General features: G+C 41.1%; 1 protein-coding gene across 5 annotated transcripts in view; it reads left to right on the forward strand.

Moving 5' to 3' along the window:
* SV2B (synaptic vesicle glycoprotein 2B) overlaps nt 1–17,183 on the forward strand; it is a 193,103-nt gene that overhangs the window by 136,426 nt on the left and 39,494 nt on the right. For all 5 annotated transcript variants that reach the window (XM_054451622.2, XM_054451625.1, XM_054451626.2 and 2 more), the window contains 2 exons: nt 15,520–15,700; nt 16,066–16,217. In XM_054451622.2, the coding sequence (XP_054307597.1) occupies nt 15,520–15,700; nt 16,066–16,217 (333 nt within the window). The remainder of the gene's footprint in view (nt 1–15,519; nt 15,701–16,065; nt 16,218–17,183) is intronic.

Genomic DNA, 17,183 nt, shown 5'->3' on the forward strand with positions numbered 1-17,183 from the left:
CCTCCACCATTAAGTGCACCCTTCTGGAAGACCTGGTAAATGAAAGATGTTTAGTAACTACCAATTTGCTAATTATCAGAATAAACATATGTTATTTATTTATTTATAATGATTCACCTATATTTATGTTTATATTTGCTTCCACAGTGGAAAACTTCACCAAGAATAAAAAAGACTCATAAGACCCTTGACCCACATGTTGGAAAATATGATCTTCCAGACCACAGAAAGCGCAACAGAAATGAATGGGAGGAATTCTTAAGTAAATTGGCATATTTACTGAGAATGGAGGTGGAAGTTGCAGAGTTGGGAGTGGGCTGGAAATATATAAAACTCATTCCCTGTACAAGTATATGTAAGCTTTTGACCTTGGTGGCCCAATGAAGAGGGTTTAGAGATGGATCTTTTATAGAATCATAAGGGACTTTATTCTGGTTATCTATTATTGCATATCAAACAAGCAAGCAAACATATGCTCCCCGTAGAACCAAAACCTCCATGCCATTTACTTTGTTTATAAATCTGCAGTCTGGGCAGACACCTGGCCCCTGTTCCACTTGACATTACCTGGGGCAGCTGGAAGGTGGGGGCTAGAATCATTGGAGGGCTCACCCACACAAATATCCCACAAATATGGGGCTTCTTTTGAGCATCTCTCTCTATCTCCATATGATGTCTAAATGTGATCTTTCCAGCATGGCAGCTCCAGGGTAGCTGGATTTTTTTTTTTTAACCTGTTGGCTTGGAAAGAGATCTTGAGAGAGAAAGACAAGCAGAAGCCTTTTGTGACTTTGCCTCAGAAGTCAAGCATGTTATTTCCTTGAATTCTATTTGTTGAGATAGTAATAAAGACCAGTTCGATTTCAAGAAGAGAAGAAATAGACTCCATCTTCTAAATGGAGGAAATGACAAAGTTCTGGAGAGCATGCGAGACCAGAAATATCGCTGAGCTATTTTTGTGCAGTATGGTCAGTTACTGCCTTTCTTTAGAATGAGTCCTCTGTGTGGCCCCTCTCAAAGTCATGCACTATTGACATGTTGGGCTGGACAATTCCATGTTCTGAGGGGCTGTCCTTTCCATTGTAGGATGCTTAGCAGCATCCCTGGCCTCTACCCACTAGATGCCTGTAGCACCCTGCTCCCAGTTGTGACAACCAAAAATGTCTCCAGATATTGCTAAATGTCCCCTGGGGGGCAAAATCACTTCCAGTTGACAACCACTGCACTAGACAAATGTCCTTAATCCTAACTGCCCAATAGAATCACCTGAGGAGCTGCTGACAAAAACCACAGGCTGTGCTCTAGAATAATTAATCCAGAATGTCTATGGATGAGTCATGGGCATATACATTTTTTAATAGCTCTATAGTGATACTATTGTGCAGCCAGAGTAGAGAACCATGTAGTTTATACAAAGACTGTGTATCAGTAGGAGCTGCTGAGATGTCAGGGTTTTTGCTTATCGAGCTGTATTAAAAAGTAGGAACGATCCCCACATGGCTTCCTTCATGTATTTGCGATGATGTTTGGAATATTTGCACATATCTTGGGTAGTATGAAAAAATGGAACTGCATTAAAAAATCTTGTACAGTGATTTACAGATTTTCAATGGTTTTCCTAATCACTCTTATTTGATCTTTAAATGACTCTGTGAGATGAGTAGAGTGATAGTCTGTATTTATGCAATGAGGGGAGTGTTGCTCAGAGACCCTAAGGCAAGAGTGCTGGACTCCAGTTCCTAATGTGATTTTCCTGTCCTGTGTTGCCACTCATTGTCACTATGGGTTCCTTTATATGAATGAAGTTGAAAGGTTTATTTTCTCCCATACAGACTTCTTCATAGAAAGAAAAAGAAACTGATACGAATAAATCAGTTGTTTCCCACTGTCTTATATAACCGGTTACTTTTTTTCTAATTTAAAAGCAAATTATAATAATTATACTATTACCACCACTACCAAGAGTTATAATTTGATAAGCTCTTTCTTTGCATCCATTTTGTACTAGGTATCTTGTATTATACCATTTCTAACCTTTATAATGACTTGCAAGACAAACATGATTTTCACTGTTTAACAGATGAGAAAACACAGGCTTTAAGAGGGTAAAGTAACTTGTAAAAACTAGTCAGTGACAGATCTAGGATTTCAAAAATCCAGTTATATCTGACTTCAAAGTCTGTTGCTTCTCCTTTATCTTGCTGTCCCACCTCTGGAAGACTTTTCCAGGTGCACATTACACACATAACCTTAAACAACTTTTATGCAAAATGCGTGACTCCAATAAGATGCAAGTGTGAAGAAGGCATTGGCCTCTATCAGGGAGCTGGAGTCAGTGCCAGCCCATCTCTGTAGGTGAGAGAGGGATGTTGTTTGTGTCCCAGCCAATGGGTGTAAAATCAGCACCCAGCTGATATCATTGGAAGGGGAAACTGCAGGGATCTGCAGTGATCCCTGAGGCTAGACTGTCAGCCTAGAATAGGCTGCCAGAGAGCTGAGTGGTGACATTGCCATCCTTTGTGTCAGGGGCCCAAGAGATGATCTGTCACTGAGTATGGAGCAGACCAACAGAGCACAAAGAATTTCCCGCAACCCTTCTGCCAGCAACCCCGTCAGACAGAGAACACTCGGGTCCTTGGTGGAGCTCATGACTGCCAGCTAAAATGACTCTTTGAGGCCAGTGGGTGTAAAATTCCTCTTTATTTTGTAAATCTTAACCAGCACTAGCTCAGATGAACTGATTTTCACTTTGCAAAGGATTGATTTTAATTTCAGAGAAGAAAGCTGGAAAGTCACAAATATTAGCAGGGATGGAAGAAAGCGGGTGTGATAGAAGGTCCTGGAAATGTAATAGCCTTTGAAATGCCCCATGGGGTCCACTTAACAGGCTGGATGTGAACATCCTCTTCTCCGTGTGGGCTGGCCTGGCTGCTTGAATGTGTGTAGTGTACGCTTTCTGTTTCACCACTGGAGATTTTGCTGACTCAGAGGCATTCATCAGTCTCTGCTGGGGATGTGCAGAAAATAGTCCAAAGTTTTGTCCTTGCCTTGTCCTGTCTGCGTCACCTCTCTGTGGGTCCTAGAAAAGGAAGTCTTGTGCTTGAAAGGAGACGTGATAACAGATTATAAGGTATAAGGCATGAATTACAAAATTATAGTACCATCTAATATTAGAAATGAAAGAGAGGAAGGAGACCTCCTAGCATGCCCTTCGTTTCTGACTTGAAGAAACTGAGCCCCAAGGAGAAAGTGACTTGGTCACGGTCATATACTCTCATACCAGAATCTGGGACTCCTGACTATTGGCCCAGAATTCTTTCCCCTGTGCCACGTTGTCTTGCTGTTTGCTTGTAAGGGATGATTATTTAAACCAATCAGATAATCTTTCATTAGTATGGTTTCTTTTTTAGGAGGCAGCATGTGTATAGGGTGCATTTGGCTTCTGGTAACAATAGCTTTGAATCATAAAGATACTCATTATTTATTGATCAAGAATTTTCAAAGTAGGTGGTACCAGAGTTGGTTCGATGACTCACTGATGTCAGGGCATGAGGTTGGCATGTCTGCGATTCTCTTTACTTTCCATGGCAGTCACAAGATGGTCACCATAGCTCTAAGCTCTAAGTCCCCCGATAATGGCTTTCCAATCATCTGGCAGGTGTCCACCAAGTCTTATGGCTTGCCTGGATTAATCACTGGCAAGAAGAATTGGATGAAGATGACCGTCTTAAATGAACTATGATTGATCCCCTAGGGTTGAGTGTGTCTGAGGAGGCAATCTCTCTGAACACATTTAATACCTGAACAAAAGCCAGGGTTCCCTTAGCAAGGAAGAAGAGGGAAAAGGGCTGTTGGGAACATGATCAACAGAGTCTATCACAGGCATAAGGTTTTTAAAGGTAGGCTGTTTGACTTCATATCTTGGCTACATCACTAACCCTATCATCTTACACAAGTAACTTAACCTCCCTAACCTTGGTTTCTTAATGTGTGATATTAAAATACTATTAGTACCTGCCTACAGAAGCATTGTGAGGATTAAATAAGATAAAACACATAAAGGGCTCATCACAGTCCCTGGCACACAGTAAGGATCCAGTAAATATGAGCTTGTATTTGTATATTTTTAACTTTTCACTTTATTCAGTAGCTCCTTAAAGAGTCAACTTACTCACGGGCTTGTTTACTGATGAACAAGAGGTGTAAGTCTCTCCTGTCCTGTCATGGGGCCAACATTTTAATAAAGAAAAAGACTAAAAAACCCCAAAAAACCAAGATGGCTCTCTCTGACCTCCATTTTTCCACTGGCAAGAGTAAAGAAGATTCTAGAATTCAATGTATTCTTGGTAGGCTTCACAGCATTTTTTCTCCCCAGTACTACCAGCCTTGCCACCAAGATCAGGACTAATTTCATTATGCTCCTTATCCCTGTATGTCAATCACTGTGAGAGGTTCATGTCTGCCAGGACACCCCTTACCACCCATATTTGCATTCCCCTATGGCACTGTACATGCCTCTGTTCCCCTATGTTTCCCCCTTCTCCTCTGAGGATGTTAATTAGCCCTGCAGCCTCAGATGAGTGCTCTTGGCCCCGTCACAGCCTCCACTTTTGTACCATTGCTCTTTCTTGCTCCCCCTGGACATTTCCAGGCCATTCTCCCTCTCTCCTCACTAAAAGATCTCATATTCAGTCTCTTGTCATCAGAGAGTATCACTTACTACACATTCTTGTTGCAGTCATCCACTGACCCCTGGGCCATGTGCTCTCATTCCTGGAAAATTTTAGTTCCAGGTTCATCACTGTCACATTCCAACCATATTTCTATTATTGTCCTTGGAGATTTTAATAAGTGATTTCTATTATCCTGGTCTGTCGTTTCCTTAAAGTCCTCTCCAATCTTTAGCCTTTTAATCTCTTATTACCCCCTTGTTCTCACCACATTCCTCACTGAGCTTAATGTCCATGTCCATAATCACAGTCACTTTCTGTGCACATCACCAGCTTCCTTGCACCTCTCTTACTCTGCTGTGTTCCCCACCCTTGGTTGCATCCAACTTTTCCTCCATCTGTTCCTAAACCCTGTTGCTGCACATGGATGGTCAGGAACACAGAACATACAATGTTGCCCACTGGCCTCACTAAATTCATGATGCAGAGCCTCCAGAGGATCCTTTGTGCTACCAGCCATCATCCTTCATTTCCCTCATCCCTTCACTCTCTCCTCAATGGTTATTTTGTGTCTTATCCACTATTTTCCAATTTCCAGCATCTCTTCCTCATCTTCACTCTCAGATTAATAAACTCAGTTCCTCCTGAACTGAGAACAACAGACGTAACCAGAGAAGAACTTCCATAGCCCCTGTTATCACACCTACCTTCCTCGCTGCCTCTGTGCTGACCCTGTATTCTTGTGACAGTGGAGGAGCTCTAAGGCTCACTGGCCCCCCTGTATCCCATCCCCTCTCACTTCCCCGGAAAACCACTTTTGTAATCCTTTTTCTCATCATTTTGTAACTCCTCCTCATCAATATTTATCTCTCTATGGAATCATTCCCACCAGCACACCACACATTTCTTCAGTCTTGATCCCACACACATCTTTTCTATTCCCTTTCCAGTAAAATTCACTGAACCCAGTTCCTCACTTTCTGTTCTCACTTGAACCCACTTTCAGTGGAATGAATGAGTGAGGACGTTTCATCTTTAAGCAGGAATTAATCCTCGCCTCTTCAGAAACCTGTTCTTGTCTAGACCACTCTCGGCCTCCACTTGCTCAGTTCAGCAGTCAGCTCTCATCCTCAGCTTATTCACCTGTTCACAGCAACTCTAACAGTTAGCCACTCTCTCCTCCTTGATGCACTTTCTTTATTGGACATCTAAGCTACCTCTGTCTCCTCGTTTTCCAGCTGCCCATTGGCTGCTCCTTCTTGTTCTCCATCACTGGTCTCTCTTCATATTCCTGGCCTTTAAATGTTGGAATGTCTCAGTGCTCAGTCCTTGAATCTCTTGTGTATTGCCACTCACTTCTTTGGGGATCATGTTCATTGTCTGCTTTCATTACCATCCTTCCTCTGGATGCTACCTTTAAAATGCACCCAGAATTCAGCCACTTCTTACCACTTTCCTCTACCTACCAACCTGGCCGAAGTCATCAGCGTCATTCACTTGAAATACACGTGGTGGCCTGCTAACTGGTCTTTACGATTCCACCTGTTGGAGGGAGAGGCTATTGAGGATGGATGGTCAGGGAAGGCCTCTTTGAGATTTTGCCTGAAATATGAGAAGGAGCCAGCCATGCAAAGATTTGAATAAAGAACATTCTAGATAGGGAAAGAGCAGCATGAAGACTCTGAGGTGGGAGAGAGCATAGGACATCAGTATCCAGGGATTGCTCAATACTTGATAAAAGGGTGAATAGCAGAATAAGAGTAACTGTCACAGGATGAAGGGATTTAGCCCAGGAGTTACCTATTATTTTTTTAAATATGAATACTCACTTTCTGAACATGCTATTAAAGGCTGCACAAATCTCTGTCACACAGGGTTCTGAAATAGTAGGTGAAACTACTGTTTGGCTAGTAGTGTTTTAAAACTCAGAGATTTTATTAACAATCTAGATTTCTGGTTCTTTTTGAAGCTGTAGGAATAGGGTCTATCTTCTGTAACACAGCAGTTGGCTGAAGTTAGGTGGTGGCCGCTCCCTTTAGATGGGCATGTATTTCTCAGTCCCCACACTCCCTCTTAGGGATGTCTGGAAGTATCACCCATTTGTATAACCTGCCTGGGCCCTGTTGGCATCTGCTTTTGCCCTCTTAGGAGACCCCTTGACTATTCCTGTATTTCATCAGACACAATATTCTACCCTCTAGAAATGAGCACAACTTGGTCTTAAGTGAAATGGCAGAGGCGTCACTGAGCCTCATTGGGTTATGATCCTATCTGAGATGCCCTCAGTGCCCAGGAGAGCTATCAGAGGTATCATACCTCCACTGGCCCAGGTGACACCTCCTCTTACCTGTCTCACCTGGGGTCATTCTGGATAGGACGTACCAAAAGGGAAGCTGCTTTTCTGAAACATCTCTAGTGTGGTGGTATGCGAGCAGGACAATTTCAGGGTTCTTGAAGTATCCTCAGGGAATCTTTCTTAATGCCTCTTCTTTTTAGCCTGAGAGAAGATTAAGGAAAGTGACAGATACCCCTTTGCCCCAAGGCTAAGGTGAGCCCCAGTCAGAAACCTCGCTGTTGTCTTAAATCCTTTCTATTGCAGCTGCTTCCACTGTGACTGTGGATATGTCTCTACTCACCAAAGACACAGCCAGGAACCTGGGGTCTGGGTCTCCTCATTGCTCACTGCTTGGCCCAGAATGTTGTCTCATGGTTTCATCTTGGTTATCCATCTCCTGCGATGATAAAGTCTCTAGGCTGCCAGGCAAAGTCTTTAGTTTCCCCTATATATGGTTGGAGAGAGAACCTCTTCCTGATTTAAGGCTCTGTCCTTAAATCCAATGTTGCTGAAGCAAGGGGCTTCTGTCCCTCAGACTCTCTGATCTGCCTGTAGACCCTCACCTCTGGGCCTATTGGACACATTCAGAACCTAGAACTTCCAGGAGGGGTGGTTCTGCTCTTCTGCTGTGCTGTGGCTCGCCCTGAGCTGACGGGCTAGGGCGAGTGAGAATGTTGCATCCTCAGGCAGAGTGACAAATACCTCACCCCAACCCTGCTGTCCTTGAAGAGCATTGGTGTATCTTTCTTCATGGGTTGTGTCATAATTTGGGGCATTGGTGACTCACTCAACTATAATCCTAGGTTCTTTCATCAGATATTGGGAAAGTTTACTTACACTTTAATAATTGTGGTCAGAGAGGAAATCTCTTAACCTCAGTTTCCTTATCGTTAAATGAAGCCATTAATACCTCCCTCACCAGGTTGGAATGACAAATGGAAATTATTTTACATGTGATCTATCACAGTGTCTTACATATGGCAGGAGATCAACAAATGCTAATTCTTTTGTCCCTTCATTTCTCCTCTACACATTTGTATCCAAATATCTTATGTGACATTTAGAAAAGAGTTCCAACTACCAGGAGAATGGACAAGTTAACCCACTTCTGAAGATTCATTCACTTGAGTTTACTGGATCCATAAAAGACTAGAAAAGTCGAACGTGGTGATTCCAGATTGGTTTCCACTAGATGACATGTTAAAACCAAACCGTTTTGACCCAAAAGAAAGTGTTTACTCATCCAGAAGTTTCCAAGCATCCAGATGCCACATAAACAAAGCACCTGGCTGACTTACCCAATGCATCTTATTTCACAGGGTGTGCAGATGGATACCCTGATGTTCCTCCATGATTTAATACCAAAGTGAGAGTTCTTTGTGGGATTCCCATATATGTTAAAACATTTATCACATTTACCACTTTGAGGGACCGTGAATCCCATGCCCTAGTCCAAGAGAATATTACCCTTCAAGGGGGATATATTTGGTTGAGTAATAAATAAATGGAATGGAAATGACAGGAATTACTTTTTAGAGATGTTATTATAGATGGAATGGAGATGGTTTAGTTGGAAGATGCTGATTTTTATCCCTGCAAAGCATATGCATACAGTCAAATAAATATTTGAGTCACTGCAGGAAAAAGAAGCTCGTAATCCTCTCAGGACAATGAATGCATTTAATGTCTACATATTCAAGCAAGAAAAAGGTTAGAGGTGGTTTATTTGTCTTTGGTTAATTGCTAAATAAAGAAGCTCACCCACGCAGGGCCTCTTCTTTCTTGTCACCACGGTAAGCCAGTGCGGTTTGATGTTACATCTTATCTTGCTGCCTCTGGTGTGGAGAGGAAATCTTCTGTCTGTGTGAAAAGCATCTCTAAAGCTGGAAAGAGGTTTCTGATATCTGCCAGCTCTCTGGAAGGATATTTGGCATTGTGTCTCAAGAGCCACAAACTTGTTGATCTCCTTCGATCTCATGATTCAATTTCTTGGAATCTATTCTGAGCAAATAACTAGAAACACCAACAAAGACATATGCATAAAATATTCTTTGCTGAGTTGTTTATTAAGTGAAAAGCTAGACTATGAAGCTTTCGATACAGAAAGATTTCTGTCATGTAAATACAGTATGGAGTTATACACGTACAAATACAAATACAAAAATAAAGCCTGCTGACAACAGCTGTCTCTGAGTGGTGGTATGATGAATAGATTTTTGCTTTACCTTTTATACATTTTGGGGGGTATTCCTCAGATTTTCTTACAGTGAATAGGAATTACTTTTAGATTATTTTATTTATTGAACAAATATTAATGGAGTACCTACTATGTGTACATCTCTGTGCTAGAGACACAGTGTTGAACTCTACTCAAGCAAAGTCAACATGGTCCCTTCGTCCAGGAGTTTACAGTTACAGGAGTTTGGCAAATATCAAACAAATAAATATATAATATCAAATAGAGACATGTGATACAAAGGAAAAGCAATGGTATGCTGCCAAAAGACTATCAGGGACGACTGAAATTTGGAACAGGAACCAACAAACTGTGGTCTACAAACCTATGACCTATTTTTTTTTTTTAACATTTTTAAAGGGTTGTAAATTTAGGAATAATAATATGATGTGACAGAGACCATAGAAGATTGGCAAAGTACATTTTACAAGTAAAATATCTATGCTCTGTCCCTTTATAGAAAAAGTTGGTGGAGCCTTAGTTTGGAACATCAGGGATGCCTTTCTAAGGAGATGACATTTAATGTGGGAACTGAAGAAATATGAGTTAGCAAAAAAAAAAAAAAATTCCCCCCTTCAAAGTCTTGTTAGAGGAAACTTCGAAAATATTTTTCAAAAAAAGCTTTTAATTGGAACCTGGCTCCTTCTCCAGGTAAGGAGAGAGGGAGGTCTATTTAAAGGGCATACTACTAAAAATAAATTTCCTCTGCTATTCTCTATCCTCTTTCCTCATATTCCTTTAGTATATGATTGGCTTGTTTTTAAAATATCACCATCTTATTTTTATTTTTCAATCCTGTGGCTTTCCAAGGTCCTAGACAATTTTAAGCTGTACTGCTAATAACATCAATAGCAGCTTTTATTAAATGTGCATTTACTTTGGTGCCAGGCATTTTGCTAGATACTTTAAATCTACTCCCCTATATAATCCTAACAACTCTGCAAAGATGAGCACTGAATTTTACAAAGATGTAATAGTGGTCAGAGAGGCTGAATGGGCTGCCCACAGGCATGCTGTGGTAATCATGGAGCCAGGACCATGGCCCAGATGTCTCAGTCTCAGAACTGGGCTCTTTCTTGCATGGTGACTGTCACTGCAGGCTCCTCCCTCTTCCAAGGAGGGGTATTCTATTTCCTTTGTTGTGTTACCACCAATTAAAAGTCTCTTCCACTCCACCACATCCCTCCTCCTTTCAACCTCCTCCTCCTCCTCCTCCTTCTTCTTCTCCTTCTCTTCTTCCTCCTCCTCTTCCTCCTCTGCTCTGCAAGTAGCAATCCTGGTTTTCAATTTCCTCAAAAATCTCAGTATATTAAGGGATCATTTCCCTAATATGCCACCGAGCTTGTTGAGTGAAATTGAGGGATGACTGAATTTCTAGCTTTCTAACTAGTTCCTTATCTGCTTCACACTAAGGTAATTTTTGATAACTCCACTGCACTCTAATTTTCCAAATGTATTTTTTAAATTTCTTTTGCTAAAGACAGATTTTAAATGAGTCTAATAACACAACCATTCCAGAGACGTTGTTAATTTTGTATTTCCTTTCCCTGGTGATAGGCTCATTTTTCCTTCATTCTTCCTTTTCCTAGACTTCAAAGACAGCATTTGAGAAGCTCTTCTTATTCTCTCTGGTACCTCCATGACCTTGTACAGTGAGGTTTAGTAGTGAAAGCACCAGGCCTGGAACCAGGAGACCAGAAATGCCGTGCCAGCAGGTCCTTGGCCAGCACTGAGGTTCTGGGCAAGTTATTGACCCTTTGTGGGGCTCAGCCTCCTCGTCTGTTAAAACTAAGGGGTTGGATTCAACATCTAACTTCTAAAGTTTTTCAATTTGTCTAGGTGTCTAGATCAGTCATGGGATAGTCAGGAGACAGAAATCATACGAGTTATTTGAAAAGAGAGATTTTAATGTAAAAATTATTAACAAGGTGGGTGAAATGCTTTTGAAAAGTATCACTGAGGTAGCAAATGCGGGGAGAAGCTACCTCCCCTAGGGCTTGGAGAATAAAGGAAAGAGATTGGAATGATTATAACTTAGAATCTTGAAAAAGGGTTCCATAAAGCTGCAACTCAGCTCTCTGAAGAGAGGCCCTGGCTGGCAGTTGCTGGTGTCGGAGAGGAGAATGAAGTACAATGTGGCCTCTGCTAATTGGATGCAGCTGCTATCTGGAAAGGAATTGCTGTGGTCAGGGTGAAACCTACAGGAACAGAAAGGACAGGCCCTTTCTTCTTTCCCCGGCCCCGAAGCCTCCCTCTAGCGCCCTCTGTTGGCAGAGCCTAGCAGAGAGTGGCTGGCAAAACTGACCGGGATTTGTGGACCAAATAAGTTCTAGAAGGGTGGCTTTGGAGCTGAGAGACAATAACTTCATAACTGCACAGTGTTCATTGCTAAGATTGCAAACTGGTAGGTTAGAAGCCACTTTTTTGTTAAGGATATCTTTATTGTTATTATTTGATTCTTTTTAAAGTGATTTATCATAGTTGTACATATTTTGGAGCACCTGTGATATTTTGATCCATGTGTACAATGTCATAAAGATCCTTGTCACGCCTGTAATCCCAGCACTTTGGGAGGCCGAGGCGGGTGGATCACGAGGTCGGGAGATCAAGACTATCCTGGCTAACACGGTGAAACCCCATCTCTACTAAAAATACAAAAAATTAGCTGGGCGTGGTGGCAGGCGCCTGTAGTCTCAGCTACTTGGGAGGCTGAGGCAGGAGAATGGCGTGAACCCGGGAGCCAGAGCTTGCAGCGAGCCGAGATCGCGCCACTGCACTCCAGCCTGGGCGACACAGCGTCTCAAAAAAAAAAAAAAAAAAAAAGATGCCTTGTATGGCGTTAAGTAGTTTAATCAAACATTTGTGTCTGAGTTTATGTTTTTAATCTGAATATCTTCTTCCTTGGAAATCCACAGTCCTTCATTTTTCATTATTTACATTTAAAAAATTAATTTAAAATTAATGAATAGGAAGACAGCTTGGAGATCATCTCTAGTTCAGTAATCGGTTTATAAATGAGGTGATTAATACCCTCAGAAAGTGAGAGGTTTTGCTCCCAAATCATACAACTAGTGAATGAGATCTTTGGGTTCCAAGGCCTGGATTCTAATCACTATTTACTGTTTATAGGAGGACAGATGTGCTCTAGCCTCTTGCTACTCAAAGTGTGGTCCCCAGACCAGCAGCACTGGCCTCAGCTGGCAGCTTGTTAGAGATGCAGAATCTCAGGGCCCATCTCAGGCCTGCTGAATCAGAATATGATTTTAACAAGATCCCCAGGTGATTTATGTGCACAGTAAAGTTTGAGAAGTGCTGAAGATAGCTTATTGAAGTAAAAGAAAAAATTGACTTTAATTGGATGCTAGTGTTTTCCTCTAGGGTGGACTCCGGGTATGGGGTGTAGAGACTAGTTCTCAGCAAATCTCTGGACCACTCCTCTAAGTCCCTTTTCCCTCTCCCTGCTTTCAGTTTATGGGCCCATACACATACATGCAAACACCATGTGCACACACACAATCACACATGCATGCATCCATAAATCTACATTTTCACACACACACACACGTTTATGATCTGGCTTCTGTCCTACCCTGTAGCCTGAACCCTCACCAGGTTCCCCTACGTGAACTATGCTCTACTCACGCTAGGCTACTTACAAGAAGTTGCCCAAACATATCAGACTTTCTTTTTGCCTCAGTCACCAAACGGAAATCAGACTAAATTCTGTTTGTCTTTCAAGAACAGCTCAATGTCTTTCTCTTGGAAGACTTCCTACATTGAGTGAATTATATCCAAGGTTTGCTCTTCTTTTGGGTTTTAATAATACCTGACAGATACCTTTATTGAGCACCTTTTTTCTCACTCATAGATAATCATACATTTTATTGTTTATCTCCTTGAAAGGATGGAACCATTCCTCACTTGGCAAGCAATACTGGGGGTGAGCAGATGAAGAAAGAATGAACTAACGTAGAGTGAAGGAATCTAACAAATGCTTATCTATAAAGAGCAGCAAAGTGTAATAGTTAAAGAATCGAGTTGGTTTTTTGAAAAGATAAACAAAACTGACAAACTTTTAGCTAGACTAAGGAAAAAAGAAGGCTCAAATAAAATTAGAAATGAAAGAGAAGACATTACAACTGATACCACAGAAATATGAAGGATCGCAGGAGATTATTATGAAAAATTGCACACAACCAGTTGTGTAATCTGGAGGAAATACATACATTCCTAGAAACATGCAATCCACCAAGACTCAATTATGAAGAAATAGAAAATCTTAACAAACCAGTAATGACTAAAGAGATTGAATTAGTAACCAAAAACCTCTCAACAAAGAAAAGCCTAGGACCTGCTGGCTTCACTGTTGAATTCTACCAAACATTTAAAGAATAAGTAATGCCAACCTTTCTCAAACTCTTCCAGAAAATTGAAGGTGAAGGAATATTTACAAACTCATTTTACAAGTCCAGCATTACTCTGATACCAAAGCCAGAGAAGAACACTACAAGGAAGGAAAATTACAGGTCAATATTCCTGACGGACACAGATGCAATAATCTTCTACAAAATACTAGCAAATTAAATGCAACAGCACATTAAAAGGATCATACACCATGATCAAGTGAGATTTGTCCCTGGCATGAACGGATGTTTAAACATATGCAAATAGATAAATGTGATACACCACATTAACATAATAATGGATAAAAATCGTATGATCATCTTAATAGATGCAGAAAAAGCATTTGACAAAATTCAGCATCCTTTTGTGATGAAAATTCTCGACAAATTAGGTATAGAAGGCCACATATGACAAGCCCACAACTGACAATCATAATCAATAATGAAAAGCTGAAACCTTTACCCCTAATATCAACAACAAGACAAGAATGCCCACTCTTGCCACTTCTATTCAACATAGAGCAATTAGGCAAGAAAAAGAAATAAAAGTCATCCAAATCAGAAATGAAGAAGTAAAATGGTTTCTGCAGATGGCATCTTATACATAGAAAACCCTGAAGACTCCACCAAAAAATTGTTAGAACAAATAAACAAATTCAGTAAAGTTGTAAAATAAGAAACCAACATAAAAAATAGTAATGTAGTAATGTTTCTATGTGCTAACAATGAAGTATCTGAAAACAAAATCTAGGAAATAATCTCATTTACAATAACATTAAAACATACTTAGGAATGAATTTAATCAAAGAAATGAAAGGTCTTTATTACTGAAAACTATAAGACATTGATGAAGAAATGGAAGAAGACACAAATAGGTGGAAAGATATCCCATATTTATGAATAGAAAGAATTAATATTGTTAAAGTATCTATACTGCCCAATGTAATCTACAGATTCAATGCAGTCCCTATCAAACTTCCAATGGCATTTTTCATAGAAATAGAAAAAAAATCCTAAAATTCATATAGAACCACAAAAGATTTGGATAGGCAAAGCAGTCTTGAGCCAAAAGAACAAAGCTGATAGCATCACACTACTTGCTTTCAAATATACTACAAAACCATAGTAATTAAAAAAAATGGTACTGGCATAAACACAGACATATAGACCAGTGGAACAGAATAGAGAGCTTAGAAATAAATTCACACATTTATGGCCAATTAATTTCCAACAAAAGTGCCAAGAACACACAATAGGGGAAAGCAGTCCTTCAATAAATTGCATTGGGAAAACTGGATATTACATGCAGAAGAATGAAACTGGACCCTTATCTCACACCATATACAAATATGTTACATTTCCTTAAGTCTAGACATTGGTTGTAGCTTGAAGAAAGGTCCTTCTTGGATGGTAATAACATAGCTGGCCTTGCTGGCAATTGCTGTTTTTCACTTCTACCTTGTTTTTCTTCCTTCCTAATATACACTTTGCCACACTTTACCCTGGAAATTCTCTCCTTAAACATAATCCACCAGTTGAAGGCTTTTGCAACACAAAGACTTTCCTTGCTTAAAAAATTACAGCATTTCCCTTGTCTGCAGATTATGTACCTAAATGACTGGCCTTACAGCTATCTCAGTTTTGGTTGATCTGTGTTAGTCTGTGTATATGTGAGGCCATTTTTAAGATAACGTTTGTAAGAAGTCATATTTGTATAGCACTTCCAATTTGCCACAAATATCACATTCCACCATTTTGTGTCTATGACAGAAATTCTAGGATAAGTAAAAATGAACATTGTATTTTGTAAACATTAGATAGTCTCTAATCTTTTGTCTTTTCTCTCTATTCTCTCCCTCCTTCCCCTCATTGCAGGGATGATAGTCTACTTGGGAATGATGGCGGGGGCCTTCATCCTGGGAGGCCTGGCTGATAAGCTGGGAAGGAAGCGAGTCCTCAGCATGTCTCTGGCCGTCAATGCCTCCTTCGCCTCCCTCTCTTCCTTCGTGCAGGGATATGGAGCCTTCCTCTTCTGCCGACTCATCTCAGGCATCGGGTATGTTCTCAGGGAGCTGGAGCTGGACCCTCCCAGACCAATGGCCCATCCATTCTGGTACTCTAGCTCTGAGAGGTAACTCCAGAAACCCTTGGACTGACTGAGTTTTTGTTTGACTTTCAGAATACTGTATTAAAGTTGAACCTTAGAAAGAGTTAGAGTTAGGATTAGCCTCTGAAGTCAGCACGCAATGTCGAAATAATCCAAGACTGCTTCCCACATGTAGAGAGGAACTACCTGGCTGGTCTCTCAAGTTCACTGGGTCCTTTCACCACAGAGCCTAAGGTGGGGTATAGGCAACTTGGCTTCTGCTATGACCATTTTTAGTGTATGACTTGATTCTTTCGGGCATTTTTCCTTTGCAGTATTGGGGGTGCTCTGCCGATTGTTTTTGCCTATTTTTCTGAATTCTTGTCTCGGGAGAAGCGAGGGGAACACCTCAGTTGGCTGGGCATCTTCTGGATGACTGGGGGCCTCTACGCATCTGCCATGGCCTGGAGCATCATCCCACACTATGGTGAGTCATGGCTCAAAACAGCCTAGGGGCCCCTGTTTCTGTGGCTCCTGCACCCAAACAATAGTTCCTATCCTCAGCCTTATTCCATGTACTCACGCACAGTTCCCGTATGTGACCTTGATCTTTCTTAACAACTTCTAACGTTGCAGACACATTGTTAATTTCAATTCAATGTCTTTTTTGAAAAATATATCCTGTCCTCCCTCTCTTCCTCCTTCCTTCCCTTCCTTCATTTTTCCTTTTCTCCTTCCCTCTCTCCCTTTCTTGTTTCCTTACTTTTATTTGAAATAGTTTCAACCTTCATCTCCTCCAGCCCTCCTCCCCCTGAGCAACTTAGGCTTTGGTAACCTGATTTAATCGATGACAGGTATGTGACAAAAGCCAAGAGAAGTTGGTGACTTGCTCAGGGCCATGTCCCTGGCATGTGGTGGAGTGGGGGCTGGAGTCTTGATGTCCCCTCAGGTGCGGTAGGCTTGTACTCTTTCTGCCCTAGTGCCTGCTGTCACTCTTGTTTGGCTGTGAAAGTGCAGCAGCCCTTATAGACAAGGTCATGGTTTCAGCTGGGACAATTTTATTTTCCTGGATAATTGTAAACACTATTCTCTGGACAGAGACCTGGCAACATCAACTTTTACTACTGGTTTCGTCAAGAGCAAAGTAGGGAGAAGGCAGCAATTTTGACTTTGATTCTGCTTTTGGAGTATACTGAGTAATACTATCATCATCATCATCATTCAAAATCATTTTTGGTAAATAACTGATTATGAGTATAGGTTTAGCAGTGATTTAGAATCCTCAGACCCCGAGGGGGTAGCAGACAGACTGATACTTTACCACTTACTTATTGTCTTGTTTTAATTATGACCCTCTCTGCTGTGCTTTCTCAGCTAAAGGAGGCTCCATGTATATCTTTTTAAGAACAAGCTTTGGTTTAGACAGTACCTACTGTATTAGTTAAGGTGTTAC

This window comes from Pongo pygmaeus, chromosome 16 (genome assembly GCF_028885625.2).
Source record: "Pongo pygmaeus isolate AG05252 chromosome 16, NHGRI_mPonPyg2-v2.0_pri, whole genome shotgun sequence".
Taxonomy (NCBI): domain Eukaryota; kingdom Metazoa; phylum Chordata; class Mammalia; order Primates; family Hominidae; genus Pongo; species Pongo pygmaeus.